Source organism: Aulonocara stuartgranti (genome assembly GCF_965226115.1).
Source record: "Aulonocara stuartgranti genome assembly, chromosome: 11".
Lineage (NCBI taxonomy): Eukaryota > Metazoa > Chordata > Actinopteri > Cichliformes > Cichlidae > Aulonocara > Aulonocara stuartgranti.
This window is the reverse complement of record NC_138947.1, coordinates 10,794,818-10,808,697: the sequence shown is the minus strand read 5'-3', so window position 1 is coordinate 10,808,697 and position 13,880 is coordinate 10,794,818. Positions and strand designations below refer to the sequence as shown.

The following is a 13,880-nucleotide window of genomic DNA, read 5'->3' as shown; positions in this document are numbered from 1 at the left end:
TTTAAACAAAAGGCCTTTGTAACCGCCTTCCCCTCTAGCTTCAAGATCAGATGTGTGTTTAAGCCAATCAGGTTTCTTGCTTTAAAAGGTTTCACATCTAAACAGTTTGCTACAGTTTAGAAGAAGGTAACTGCAGGTCATGCCAGCTACGAACATTAAACTAGTGCAGCTATACAGGGAGGTATTTCCTTAATTTTGCACCCTTAACTTTGACCTGATGTGCAGCTGGCACAGCATTTTTAGTAGAGGATACACGTTTGCATAGTGATAGGCATCTGGATGCAGGACATGCTGTATTGATACAGTCTATAATGTAATTCTTGGAATTGAACCAGCCATATTGAAAATGCCTTTTAAAGTGCAATCTGTTAAACTGAAGGGAATTAGTCTGGCTTTGAAAGTAGTGTTAGACATGGAGACAAACTGGCTCCACTGTAACTTTTTAGTAGGACATGAGCTGCACACATTGTCAATCATTTAAACCCCCATAGGTAAAGGATGTTGAATTGCATGGGTGAGTAGCATGTGACATTTGAGTTTATGCACCAGAGTCACATTAGAGTCAGTAAATGTGCACCTGATGCTTCACAAGTACAAGACTTTGTAGTAAGAGTCAGACAGAGTGAAGTGTCACAGTTTAAACTTTATTGGCATGTTTGGCAGTAGCGCACAGTCTTGAAGGAACAGGAACTCTTCACAAAGAGTGCATTAAGCTACTTTCTTATAGGTCCTCACTGCAACAACATCATCCATGTAACATTTCTGTTGAGACAGGGTTCAAAGGTCAGACATTCATTCACTTAAAGCTGTAGAGCAGCAAAAGCGCCATGTTAGGCATGCAGACTGCATATAAAGAGCAAACAGCTTTAATGGCACAGATAAACCATCAGTTACTTACAGCTATTAGTTTTCCATCTTCAATTGCTCGCTCAATTCTTGTCGTCTTTCCATCCCAAGCCTGTTTCTGCACGAGTTTGCCATCCTCAATTGTCATGGTGGTCTGAAATTAGGAAAGTTTATAGAGAGGGCTTTAGTAAGACCTTAAAATGTGTGTAAAATAAAGTCTGGCTGGACCTGGGATGACCCACCTTGGTGGCTCTGCCGTCAGCAGTGTCCTCGTGGCATTCCTCATTCAGCTTGAACTTGAACTCCGTGGTCTTGAATGTAGTCACAGACTTTAGTGTGATAAACCCATCATCACCCATGCTGATCACCACGTTAGGCTTTGCAAGGATTCCCATTTGCCGAGTGGTGTAATTTACGCCTACAACACAGGAAGGATCCAATTAGTAAACTGTTAAAATACAACAGATAACAGCGTGCATCGTTTTAATCAAAAAAAAAAAAAAAAAAAACACACAAAATGAACAAGCTTACCGACTGCTTTCATGTAGTCATCAAACTTGTCGCTGTTAACAAGAGTCCAGTTTCCAACAAACTGCTCAACCATGATGGCGAAGGTGAAGCTGACGTTTGGGCTGCAGACAAAGAATACTTGAATCCTCTGCTGATGAAAGGCGAAGGGACCGAGAAGTTGTGAAAATTGCCTATTTGTAGCTTGATTGAGCACGCGTTTGATTCGGGCCCACCAATCAAGAGCAGGTGCCGTGGTTGCCTTGGAAATCAGCAGATTAGGGGCGTGGCTTTAAATCAGATTTCATCTGATTTTGATTAAGTGTTTGATAGAAGTGAAATGTGTAGCTTATCCTGGGTTTACTGACTTCAGCAATAAAACGGAAGTAAAAGGGGGTTAAAAAGCATTAACTTAGACACCTAAATACTCCTGAATAAATACTAAAAAATAAATATCATTTAAATGTTTAAAAGTATTATTTATATGTAGAAAAGAAGATGATTTGCTTTTTTTACATTAAACTTATCCTATTAGAGATTTATTGTGAAACTGCTAATATAACGTGTTATATTTCAGTGAATTTTCCCACAACTGCAACAGAATGGTAAATTGGAAAATAGATTCCGACACAATTCTTTACTTTGTAGTTGTATAGTTATGTTGACTTTAAGCAGTAGGTGGCGCCATGTGAACAGCAGTTAATACTTTAAAAGGGCTAATTCTGTGTTAGAGGTGCAGACAGAACAATTTGTGTGAAAGTGCATTATCAGGCAAATTTATAAGGTCGGGGGGGGGTCAACATTTATTTGCTCATATATCTTTTCGACATACAATAGTACTTCATAATTTGCTTCCAAGGAGCCAGACCTATCATTTCTAAGTAGTCTTTCTAAAAAAAGAGCATAACATACAATCTTTACACCAGGAAGGTGTTTGGCACAAAAACTTGGTACATCCGGGTATGCTGTACGACAAGCAGACAGGCCTGAAATACTTTCTACAGCAGATGAACAGTGTCTGAAAGTCAGTAAGAAACAGGAAAAAATCCTGCAAAGACCTGAGAGATGCATATGGTCCTTCAGCTGATCTGTCTGCTGTTCACTGAAGCCTCATCAGAAATGTTCTCAATGGATCTGATTGACTACAGCTTCATTTTTCTTCAGCTTCAAGAGATGGTACTGTAATGTACTGCCCCCTAGTGGTTTCAGCAGCAGACTACAGTACGCTTTATATCTGAGCAAAGGCAACTCAAAATACCACACATGTCAAAGTGAAGTATGACAATGCAAAAGAGAGAAGCAAACTAATCCCAGTTCAACCAGTATAGTATAGTACAGGTTCTATGTTTCATTCTTAGTAGACAAGGATTTATTCACCCAGCATATGCATTTACTTATCTTTTTTTTAAAACCCCTCTGTGGAGGCCAGTATTTTGCACAAAAGTACAGAGTGATTAAAATAAAGTATTTTTTTCATCAAAGAGCAAAAGAAAGCTAAGTTTTTACATTTTCACTAAATATTTTGGGCTAATATTAGTGCCGCTGACAAATGTCTGAAGATGATCAAACGGCGGTGGGAACGGCTAAGATACAGACTGGAGCTGCTCAAAGCCAAAACAGCTTCAGATCAGATGAGTGCCCTGTGGCACATCTATGTGGACTGCTGTTTCATTCTCCTATGACCTCCTCCAATCGTTAAATTTCACAAGTGGCGTGTTGTGAAATCACATAAAACGGATTTGTTACTGCCTGCAAGGTATGAAATGGTTGCTTAAGTATAAACTCGTAAAAAAAGAAGAATCTTGTGAGTTTTGGTAGTGGAATAAAACAGGCAGGCCATCAGGCAGTTTTTGGCTTCAAGATGATACCTAGCACAGTATGAGAACACTTTTATATTAACTGAATATAAAACAAAAAGTGGGTCAGTGGGGAAAAAAAACTTGCTCTAAATCACAGAAGAAACGATTTTGTCTTTTAGCCATTTCGTTAGTTTGTGATTGATTAAAATCAGCGATGCTGGAATGAATACATGCTATAGATAGAACATCTGTAATGGGACTGTCACATGGCTGCAATATTAGATTTCATGGTCTCCAGGAATCACTTTATTATTAACTTCAGTGACAGACAGTAATGATGTGATGCATCACGTAATGTCCCAGTATGTCCCATCACCTGGGGTTTCTCCGCATACATACAGGTGCCATCCAGTAGGCACAGTGGTCACCTAATGAACATGAACTCTCGCCGGCATCCACAGAGAAGTCCTTTCCTTCTGGTTTTCATCAACACTTCAGCCCCCATTGATGGGAGAACAGTGACCATGAACAAAAGCTGTATATACTGTACAAACACAGCTCTGAGCGGCAGCACACTGACTCATTCTTCAGTGTGTGTGAGAACGGAGGGGGACCCCTTTCAGCTCCTTTGTGTTGGTGTCTGTCAACAGTGTAGTTGGAGGCAGAGCCCATTGTGGCGGCCAGTGTTTCGTATTGACACAGGGCCTCGTTCAGCTTGTTCCCAGGGTCCAACCTGAGGACTCATGAATAATGGAGAGAGGATCCTCAGGGCCAAGGAGGAGTTTGCCAGTCTGACTGGGATGGTTTAAAACCCAAACGACAACTTTATATGGCAGCAGGTAAAACTGGGGTCACAGCTGATCATGTTGAGTGCCGTGAGAGTCCAGCAGAGTAGTGACATGTTCCACATCAAGGAAGTCTTTTCACTTCTTCTACTCTGTGTACATTTGATCATATTCCCTTCTTTTAAGCCTAAATTGTCTTTTCTATTCCAGGTAAGCTTTTGTCTGAGGTATAGGGGCTAAATTTCCCTCACATAGAAATGAGTGAAACGCTCGTAGGAGTTTTGTCTGTGAATCCAAACCTTTGAGTGACTGATTTTTTTTTTGTTTGTTTTCATCTGTAAGGGTCAAATTCTGACAATGAAAATATGTCTAGAGACTACAACAAATTCATAGCTAGTAAAGAAACCCACTTAATTAAAAGAGATTTTTGCACATTTTTTTTTAAAATTTCTCTCCTTTTTTTGATAAAAATGTAAAATACCTGATGAGCAAGAAGTAAGTACAGCCCACATTCAGTGTGTGCCACACCTTTGGCACCAACAGGGGGCACCACTTTAGGTCAGGTTCCCAGCAGGTCCAGATCATCTGCTGAACGGCTCACACGGCCCGAGTGATGTGCCCTCTCCTCTTTGCCTTTTTACACGGCTGCTAGGGGAACCAGAGGCTGGTTACCGACTGTTCTGCACAGCCAAAATGAAGAGTGTATGTGTGTCTGCATGTGTGTGAGTTTGAGTGTGTGTGGCAGGGGTCAGTGAGGTGCCTCTCGCTTGTGTGCTTTGAGCTTTTTCATGCTTCCTGCTTTGATCTTCTCTCTCATCTCTTCATCCCACACGCTCCCTGCGCCTCAGGCTTCTGGTTTGCACACCGACAGAGGAGCAGGAGAGGGATGGGAGGGGGACATGGGGCTGCCTCTCACACAGACACTACTTGTTCTGTCAATACAGAGAGAGGTGCAGGGAGAGCTGCCCATGGGGCACAGCCACCGGGTGCAGAGTGCAGTGGGTGGAGGGGTCACCAGGAGCTAAAGTGATGCATACTGTACAGTTCTCTGCTCCTCTTTTATGCTCTCTTAGATCATCCAACAGTGGGTTGAAATTCTTGTGTGAAAAACAACTGCCACAGAGCTTAGAGGGTGGCCTCCTGACCCCTTACAACATGGGAAAGTGCACCCCTCAGCTGGTAGTTATATAAAGCCTGCCACAGAGTCATGAGAATCACTGGCTTGAGGCCACTTATGTCTTTCTAAGTCTGAGCAATTATTTCTAAGACTATTGTGACCTTTTCTGCCAAAGGTTTAAATAGCCTGTGTTCAGAGTGTTGCCATTTAGTTCATGTGGAAAAAGTGGGGACGCTTAGAAGAGCAAAACAACCATCATGTGAATACACGTCCTGTGAACCTCATAATCCTCATGAAAGCCCCCCTCATATACTTACACACATACACACACTCAATACCCCTCCCGCTGATGCGAGACTAGGAAACACAGATGCAACAGCACAGAGCAAGAGCCCTAATTGAAGATTAATTGGAAGGGGGGAACACTTACCTTTATTTAGACATGTGGCTAGTGTTAGGCAGTGACAAGCAACTCAACCATCTCAACAGATGACTGCAGTTAATATTTCATGACTAGCTCTGAGGGAGAGGGCACGTTCAGGGAGATTACCATCCATTTCTTCTAGCATATTTACATTGTTGTCATAGTATAGAATAAAGCCTACTGGTACAACTAATCAATTATAACTTGAAAATTAGAAAAGAATAATAATGAATTAAGAATGGATTGAAAGAAAATTAATGAAGAAAATATGTGAATTATAGGGAAAAATGACAGCAAAAAAGAAACAACACTGGATGTAACAGTCGGACTTGCTTGGATTGTGATTCATGCTTGTGTGAGTGGGAAGAGAAAGAATAAGGGGTGCTGTGCTAACAGGCTTTCTGCAGATCACTGGCAGTTTGACTGCAGTGGAGAGTAATGGGGCTGGCAGGGCGGAATCAATTACTGGCCACAACAGATTTTCCCACAGGTCAGAGCTTGGGAAAGCAGTACTTTACTGCAGAGCAGACAGCTGGCACAGAGCATCCACTGGGAAAGGAGCCGGCTCTTAAAAAAAGACAACTTTTTTTCTCTCCTTTTTTGATAAACTTGTGACACATCATAAATTGGCTCTTTTCAGTTTCTCTATTATGTATAACATTTTTGGTGGTTATACCCATTCCTAATCAGATTTTATTTGAAACTGCACTGGGAAGGGAAAATAAAACTGCATGTAAGTGACCAAAAACACTTTGGAAAAGGTTTTTTGAGGTAAAGAGTTACTCATAAAATGACAGCTGAGCTTCAGAGACAGACTTGCTCTAAAACACTGATTTCCCACAGAAATGACCAAACGTGTCTTGTGGCACACAGATGCAGAAACAGAGACTCTGCAGCTTAACTTGGCTAATAATTCATATGGCCGGTGTCAGTGAGGGTTTCTTGTGATGTAAACCAGGAGATACATTTCAATTAGAGCCCTCACACCCCTGCACTTTAAGACACACATACACAAAGACACACACACACACACACACCATTGATATGCAAACAATGTTTTTCCTGTGGCAGCACAATGTGTGGCCTTAAAAGTAGCTTGCTCCGCGGTCCTCCTTTCTCTGTGAGGACATCACGTGCTGTCTCCTGTTGCGCTTATTTGAGAACCAGTCTTGTGATCTGCCTTCCCCCCATTGTGAACTTGCATAAGTTAACTGGTAATTTGAAGCATTCTGGTAAACCTTATGAACAATATAATTGTGAGGGGCCTATGTGCAGGAGTGTGCGACATTGTGGGGGAAAAAAGGAGCGAAAGAGATTTTATTTATTCAGGAGTAACTTAGGTCATCCACTTCTTTTTTTTTTCCAGGCACATAAGGTTGTCCATATTGAGTTCAAAGTATTGTCTGAATCTTTCCTAAATGCTGTTCGTGCCCTGTAATCGACTCCAAGCCCTGTAATTGGCAGCTGGCACTGAAATACTGGTGTCAGTATTGTGACCTGAGGCCTGAGGAGATGTCCTCATAAAAAAAAAGAACAAGAAAAAAGAAAAGGCAAAAAAAACTTTGCTAAACAAAGAAAGGGGGAAGTCAACATATCCTCCCTGGCTTATACCTATCTGAAAAGTACAAGCAGAATGGATGCCAACAAAGACAGGAAAGTAAAGAATGAGAAGGCGGGTGTATTACGGTTAAGGAGTGGGAATGGGTCTCAGGCCTGCCCAATATAGCGCCTGGGTGCTGACCAGAAAGAGAGGGGACAGACAGGAAACTGTGGCCCATAGGATAACATTGTTGCATGAAAGCTGTCTGGGAGACATTTCCCTCAGTCAAACAACCTATTGAGGACCAGCATGGGTGGCATTTTCCTTGCCTTACATAATAATGTCATACCTAATGTAAATGCGCAGCAAAGCTCACACCTTTGGGCAAACATCGTCCAAATATGGATGAGGAAATTATCTCACACACATTAACAGACACATACATACAGCACACAAACCCACAGTTCACTCCAGCAGTTGTTGAGTGACAGGTATAAGATGTCAGGATGGTGTGCGCACAGGACGCAGGCACGGCTGTGAGCGTTGCTGCTGCCGACAGCCCCAACGGTTGACATAGTAAATCAATCCTGATGGGAGGGAGGGTAGGATGAAGGCGGAGAGGAGAGGGCAGGGGGTGGGGGTGTGGGGTCCAATGGGACTGAGCCGGCCTCCGTCAGACACACTCAGCCACTCAGCCAGCCAGGGAGAGACGGCCGACGGGTGGGAGAACACTCGCCGGGAAGCGCTCACACGGAGATTGAGTTACCACGGAATTAGATCAGGGTTGTGGGAAACAGCACCTCCTAAACACACTTGCACGCTCTCAGTCGCACACACATAAACACATGCAAACACACCAGCGCACACTCAGGCCGTGCTCTTGCACACAAAGAGTCACCAAGGGAAACCTGAGGGAAGATTGAGGAAGGCAGCTGGGCACACGCCAGTTTCAAACAAATGCTTGCTTATACCTTTTAGCTTCCTGGCACTGGGTTGAGAGGGGTTTCTAGAAATCGGTGCCAAGTTACGCCCACGTTCAATAGGCAGACTGGTAAGCTGTTGGAGTTATTAAATGTAAAGATGGTAGTCAAACAACACAAATGAGCCAAAGCCAAACACACTCTAACAGAACAGGACATTCACGTCCAGCGTCACCAAAAGTGGACTGGGAAGGGCGAGGAGATGTTGCGATACCGCAGGTGAAAAGTCAAGGTTTTTAAAAGACGAATCGTAATTATGTTTAATGGGCCACAGGAATGTCAGCTCTAATGTGAATGACCTTGATGGTCAGGTGTGAGGAGAGTGGTTTGTGTTGCCATAATGGCCCTATTTCCATAATAGTATCATAAACAGTGCAAAAGAGTGAGCATAAATATATTCAGATTGACATGTAGCAGAGTCACTGGAAGGCCAAGAAGGCACAGTTCATGCATCTTGCATGAGAAATTCAGTCCAAAAAGGGAGCAGGCAGGCTGTGAGTATTTTTCAGCACTGGATTAAGCACATGTTAGGATCTATAAATCCTCCAAGTGGGAGTATGGGAATGTGGAAATGCATGAAATGGATGAAGGTAGGCATGACAAGGAGAGGAGATTAGGTGGGGGTCTGTGCATGTATCTGTGTGTGAGGGATGGTGTGAAGGCTCATCCGCGCTCACTGCATCAACAGAGTGACCGAAGCTCGCACATTGTATCTGTCACCACTGAAGCCCCTCTGACATTCTGGGACCAGCGTGTTGGCCTCCAGTTGCTCCATAGAATCAAGCTCTCATCCGCACTTGTCTAGCTCCCAGCGTACAAAGTTAACAACTGACCTGATGGACAGAGGAGAGAAACAGCTGCTTCTCTACAAGGCACTGGAATTGAAGACAGCAGGGGCACTGCGCTCCCGCTGACAGCCTTAACAGACATGTCAGGCACATGTCAGAGCAGGCGCTATATCCCAACATCAAGTCATTTTTCCAGACCTTCCATCAGACAGAAAAGACTAACATTCACCTGTTTCTTTATCTTAACTGCTTTCTATTCTTGGTTCATTTGTGGTTAAATGTGTATTTTTCAAAAGCCTGGTAAGGTGATGGTTCTAAAACTTTTGTTTTTAAGTAATTAAACCAAATTTCTGTTACAAGAGAAAACAATTTTAGATTTATTAATTAAATGTGCTTACAATATGACCATAAAGTGCTCTTTGTGCAGGGAAGATATGTTGTAATTGGATCACATCCTACCATATATTGCATATGGAAACACTTTATCTGCAGGGTAACTACTGATCTTATTTGTTGGCAAATATAGTGATATATATAAGCATCAAATTTCCAGCTTTGTGGAGGATAAAACAGCAGAAAATATATATATTCGGGCATCTAAAAGTTGCACTATCATGTAGTATTTGTGTAAATGTACAAATATTACTTTCTATTTTTGTTTTACAATAATAGAAATTGTATATAATAGAAATTAGATATGGTTTTACACCATATACATGATATATGGTATACATACATGACAGCAGAAGTGCTGAGATTGTTCAATAAAAGTAGCAATACCAAAATTCAAAAATAAAGTAACATAAAGTAAATAAAGTAAGTCCCACATTCACATTATTGTTTTAACCTGTAACCCTGTAAGTGTATCTAAAAGTGTATCTAATTACTTATTAATACATGAGTTTTTGTGAGTTTTTACCCCTCAAAATCCAAAAGAATTTGGACAACATTTTAAGAGATAAATTGCCAAAAAAAAAAAGAAAGCCAAATGTAGCAAAAAATTACAAGTTAGTTAAAACTCTTTTTTTAAGTGATTTTTTCTAGTATTTTATATTCTAGGTTTTTATAGTTCAGTTAAGAATGTAAGAATTGTTTTTATCACATAAAGTATCAAGAGTAAGCGATTGTATTTTGCAGAAAATGTTCGATGGGAATATTTTAATGTGATATATGATTGACTTTTTTTTATTGTTTCTACTGAAATTATGGAGTCTTAATGCTGTAGGTGTGTAAAGTTGGCCTTATTTTAACTACTAACTGTAACTGTACTTTTAGTAGTGTAGGGTAGTATAAATAAACCAAATTTTGTGAGATTCCCATGTTACTGCCCTGTGGGAAGCACTAAAAGGTCAGCTTGTAAGACAAACATCCCTGTTTTTGGTTCTGTTTCTATTTATTTTACAGTTTTCCAAGAGTATTTTATTAGTTTAAATATCTCATAAAGTACAAGAATGTTTTCAAACCAGAAAAATCATAAAACGCTACATTTAAAATCCCTAAAACATAAGAGATCTGTTGTGGGTTCTTCTGAGTACACAAAAGAAAGAAATCAATGTGAAAACTAACAAATATCTCAAAGAGAAATAGTAAAACATCAAATAAAGTACAAACACCTAAACTTTGTACTGTAGGTACAATACTAATGTCTAACAATGTCTAATAATGTACACACTTTCTTTCTTTCTTTCTTTCTAACATATTTATATATTCACACTGGCCACAAGTGAAAGAGAACTTAGACTGAACAGCATCATTGCACATTAGCACGACTTCTCCAAGTCCTGGAACTTAGTTGGAGAGATATAAATATCTAAATACATAAATATAGAAATATCATTTGCCCAACAGGAATCCCCTCACTTGATGTTTTGAACTAGAACTTCTTTTATTTATCCTTCCCTGACAAACCATGCCTCCACAGCGAAAGAGACCCCCCTCCCAACTAAAAGATTTGATATGCCCCTAAACTAAAAACATATGCCTAAAGGAATCAGTTACACAGTAGCGCTAGCACTGAAATCTCCCATGTTTCATAGTTTGCCCCCCTGACCCGCTTGTATTAGTGGGGTCACCCTATCACACTTCTGCAGACGCCCCCCTGTTCCCCTTGTGTTCCTTATTTTACGCCCAAAGCAGCTTTACCTGCTGTTATAGTTTCTATAGCTGCTTATAGCTCAAGCTTAAGAAAAAATTTCTGTTTTTTTGCACACTGCACTGCAGAGAGACGAATGTTCACCCAGCGGGTGTATGGCTCCATTGGAAGGTCTGCCTGCCTGTTGACCTGTTTGCAGAAGGTTTAGAGGAGGAAGTTCCCCAGGAGAGCGTGGACACGCTAGCCCACTGTGGAGTCTCCTGGCTGATCAGTGACACTCTGGAACCACATGGTTGAAGACAGTCAGCTAATAGACCATCCAACCTTTATAATGCAGGAGAAGAATCTATGCTGCAGTCACTCCAGCTCACTACAGGATGGATTAAAATGTTTAATTAAGACATTGTTTTTATATATAGATTCATAATGTGATATCATTGTTTCAGACCACTTTTATTAGGATGATGCTCTTTGATCCCTCAAAACTTCATTGATATTTTTAAGGCCCCCGTCACTCAAGCCTCAGCTCGATTCTGACTGGCTCAAGTCTGTCAGAGCCCCGCCCACATCATTCCGGTCACCCCGCCCTCCTCTCCGCCGTGTGAAAACAGTCACAGCAGATGCAGATCAGACAGTTTTAAACTGTTACGCATACCTCGTGCTGTCTGTGCCCCGAGAGAAGAGATTGAAGGCTTGAAGGCGAAATGAAGCGAAGCCACAACTACAGCTCATCGGACAGCGACCTGGACGACACTGTTGAGGTGGAGAAGGACAGTGGGGATGAAAATGGGTATGTTAACTTTTTTTTCTTTTTTTTTTAAGAAAATCAACCTATACGACATGTTTTAATTAAGAATTGGGTGTTTTTTGCGTTATTCCCTACATATCCTGTTTTTTTTTAAGTGCTCTTTAATGTATTGCCTCAACATCGTTTTTTGTTTTTACTTTTTTAGTCAAATTGACTCCCACGGATCGATGTCACTCTCCACAACCACGCAAGTCCAAGCCAGAAAAAGGCGCAGAGGGGTATGTGAACCGCGTTTCCCGCTCTTGTTTAATAGTTTCCAAAGTTTCTCATCCTCTGCACGATTGAATTAATGTTGAAATATGTTTTCAAACAGATCATTGAGAAACGGAGACGTGACCGGATCAACAACAGTTTGTCAGAGCTGAGAAGATTGGTGCCGAGTGCTTTTGAGAAACAGGTATGTTATTCTTCATTTTATTTGGCACACACAATTTTGTTGATAGATAATATATAACTGAAAGAGACGCTTTATTATAACGTCTTTGCAGGGATCTGCTAAACTGGAGAAAGCAGAAATACTCCAAATGACAGTGGACCATTTGAAGATGCTTCATGCTTCTGGTGGGAAAGGTAGTGGATATTTTCTTTGAATAAATGCATGTTTCAGCTCTGGTATTAATAAATATGACATATTCTTTGAGTAACACGTTTATTTAACCATGTTTGTTCTTTTCTCACAGGTTACTTTGAAGCTCACGCTCTTGCTAAGGATTACCGCAGCCTGGGCTTCAGGGAGTGCCTGGCAGAGACAGCTCGCTACCTGAGCATCATAGAGGGTCGGGACAGCACAGACACCCTCCGTGTACGTTTGGTGTCCCACCTCAGCAACTATGCCTCTCAGAGGGAGGTGCACACTGGACTGGAACACTTAGCCTGGGGCTCTGCCTACGGGGCTACTCCTGCCCATCTACCCCACCCACTCCTTGTACAGCACCCCCAGGGCAGGACACCTGCATCCAGAACCGCCAGTAGCCAGGCCCCTTCCTCCTCCTCTTCACCCTCATCATCATCTTCCTCCTCCTCCTCCTCCTCCTCCACTGAGACATCTGGGACATCCAGACTCAGTGCCATGGCCCCCACAGAGTCCCTCAGGGTTGCCCCCAATGGCTCTCTACCCCTCAGTCTTCCCATGCCAACAACCAAGCTTTCTCCACCACTGGTCTCATCTCTGTCCTCGCTTTCGGCCTTCCCCCTCTCCTTTAGCGCATTCCCCCTCCTTTCCCCGACAGCCGTCAGCACCGTGAGTCCCTCCTCCACACTGTCAAAACCTTACAGGCCATGGGGCATGGAGATCGGGGCCTTCTGAAGCCAATCCCTGGACTGAGGGCAACAGCTGAGCTGTGTCCACCGTCACATACAGACTGCTTCAACTGTTTTACAACAATAAAATACAGGGGAACAAAACTGATTTTATTTTATTAAGCATAAGGAACAAGTGGGAGCGGTTGCTAGAGGATCTAATTTCTCATTTACTTTTAACAAGTAAAAAAAAAGTATTTTTATGTTATTAAATGAAATCATAAACTAATTTAGCTAGCCTGCACTGCCTCCAGGTTGAGGACTGTTGTAATGGTATGATAAATGGGTCATGGATTGATTTACAATAAGCACAAAATTAGAGATCAGCTGTTGTAGGCCATATACTGAAATATACAAATCTACACCTGGCGTAACATAGATTAACTTAATTATGTCAGCTTTCCTTATGATTTTGGGAACTACAGTGACAATAAATATGCATATTATGTGCGCAACTTTTGGGAAAATAACTTTTTAAGGTTTGGAAACCTGGATTCTTGTACCTGTTTGTAATATTTTTGTACCAATAAATTGATTCTAAATATATGCAACATGGTTATAAAAGAATGTGTATTTCTGTTGCCTTCACTTCTTTCATTCCTTTTTGGTTCTTATCATGTATACCATGTTGTTGCTTTTCACATTCATTCACATGCAGCCAAGTCCTACATACAAGCAGACGACAGAAGCTCCTTTACTCATAAAGCCCATACATTCCCATAATGACACACAATCTGCAGGTGCACTTCTATTGCAGTCTCATAGAAGTCAATCATGAGCTAATGAGGTCCTGGCTATTGACTGAAAGGTAATTCCTTTACTGTGTGCCAGGTAAGTAACTGAATTCGACAGCATTGTTGCCCTTATGAATACACAGGAAATCATTAAGAGCCAG

The 13,880-nt window shown here is 41.6% G+C and overlaps 2 protein-coding genes across 2 annotated transcripts; one reads left to right on the top strand and one right to left on the bottom strand.

Annotated features, from left to right (window-relative positions):
- Nucleotides 1-623: 623 nt before the first annotated feature.
- fabp4b (fatty acid binding protein 4b) lies at nucleotides 624-1,606 on the bottom strand. Its single transcript, XM_082552990.1, has 4 exons — nucleotides 1,378-1,606; nucleotides 1,089-1,264; nucleotides 899-1,000; nucleotides 624-762 (listed from the first exon to the last, which is right to left on the bottom strand). Exons 1-4 carry the CDS (start codon nucleotides 1,448-1,450, stop codon nucleotides 709-711), a joined length of 405 nt encoding a protein of 134 aa, XP_082409116.1. The 5' UTR covers nucleotides 1,451-1,606; the 3' UTR covers nucleotides 624-708.
- Nucleotides 1,607-11,447: 9,841 nt separating this feature from the next.
- Nucleotides 11,448-13,530, top strand: LOC309717295 (hairy/enhancer-of-split related with YRPW motif protein 1-like). The gene is made up of 5 exons (XM_082551739.1): nucleotides 11,448-11,668; nucleotides 11,832-11,904; nucleotides 12,000-12,083; nucleotides 12,175-12,256; nucleotides 12,367-13,530. The coding sequence occupies exons 1-5, from the start codon at nucleotides 11,583-11,585 to the stop codon at nucleotides 12,990-12,992; spliced, it is 951 nt and encodes a 316-aa protein (XP_082407865.1). The 5' UTR covers nucleotides 11,448-11,582; the 3' UTR covers nucleotides 12,993-13,530.
- The last annotated feature ends 350 nt before the right edge of the window (nucleotides 13,531-13,880 follow it).

What these genes read in the sequence shown, in the direction of transcription:
- fabp4b (XM_082552990.1), bottom strand. Translation starts at nt 1,450, where the DNA reads ATGGTTGAGCAGTTTGTTGGAAACTGGACTCTTGTTAACAGCGACAAG. An exon ending in TGACTACATGAAAGCAGTCG is followed by an intron (nt 1,265 to 1,377) that starts GTAAGCTTGTTC and finishes CCTGTGTTGTAG; the next exon opens with GCGTAAATTACACCACTCGG. An exon ending in CTGACGGCAGAGCCACCAAG is followed by an intron (nt 1,001 to 1,088) that starts GTGGGTCATCCC and finishes TCCTAATTTCAG; the next exon opens with ACCACCATGACAATTGAGGA.
- LOC309717295 (XM_082551739.1), top strand. Translation starts at nt 11,583, where the DNA reads ATGAAGCGAAGCCACAACTACAGCTCATCGGACAGCGACCTGGACGAC. An exon ending in GACAGTGGGGATGAAAATGG is followed by an intron (nt 11,669 to 11,831) that starts GTATGTTAACTT and finishes TTACTTTTTTAG; the next exon opens with TCAAATTGACTCCCACGGAT. An exon ending in CGAGTGCTTTTGAGAAACAG is followed by an intron (nt 12,084 to 12,174) that starts GTATGTTATTCT and finishes ACGTCTTTGCAG; the next exon opens with GGATCTGCTAAACTGGAGAA.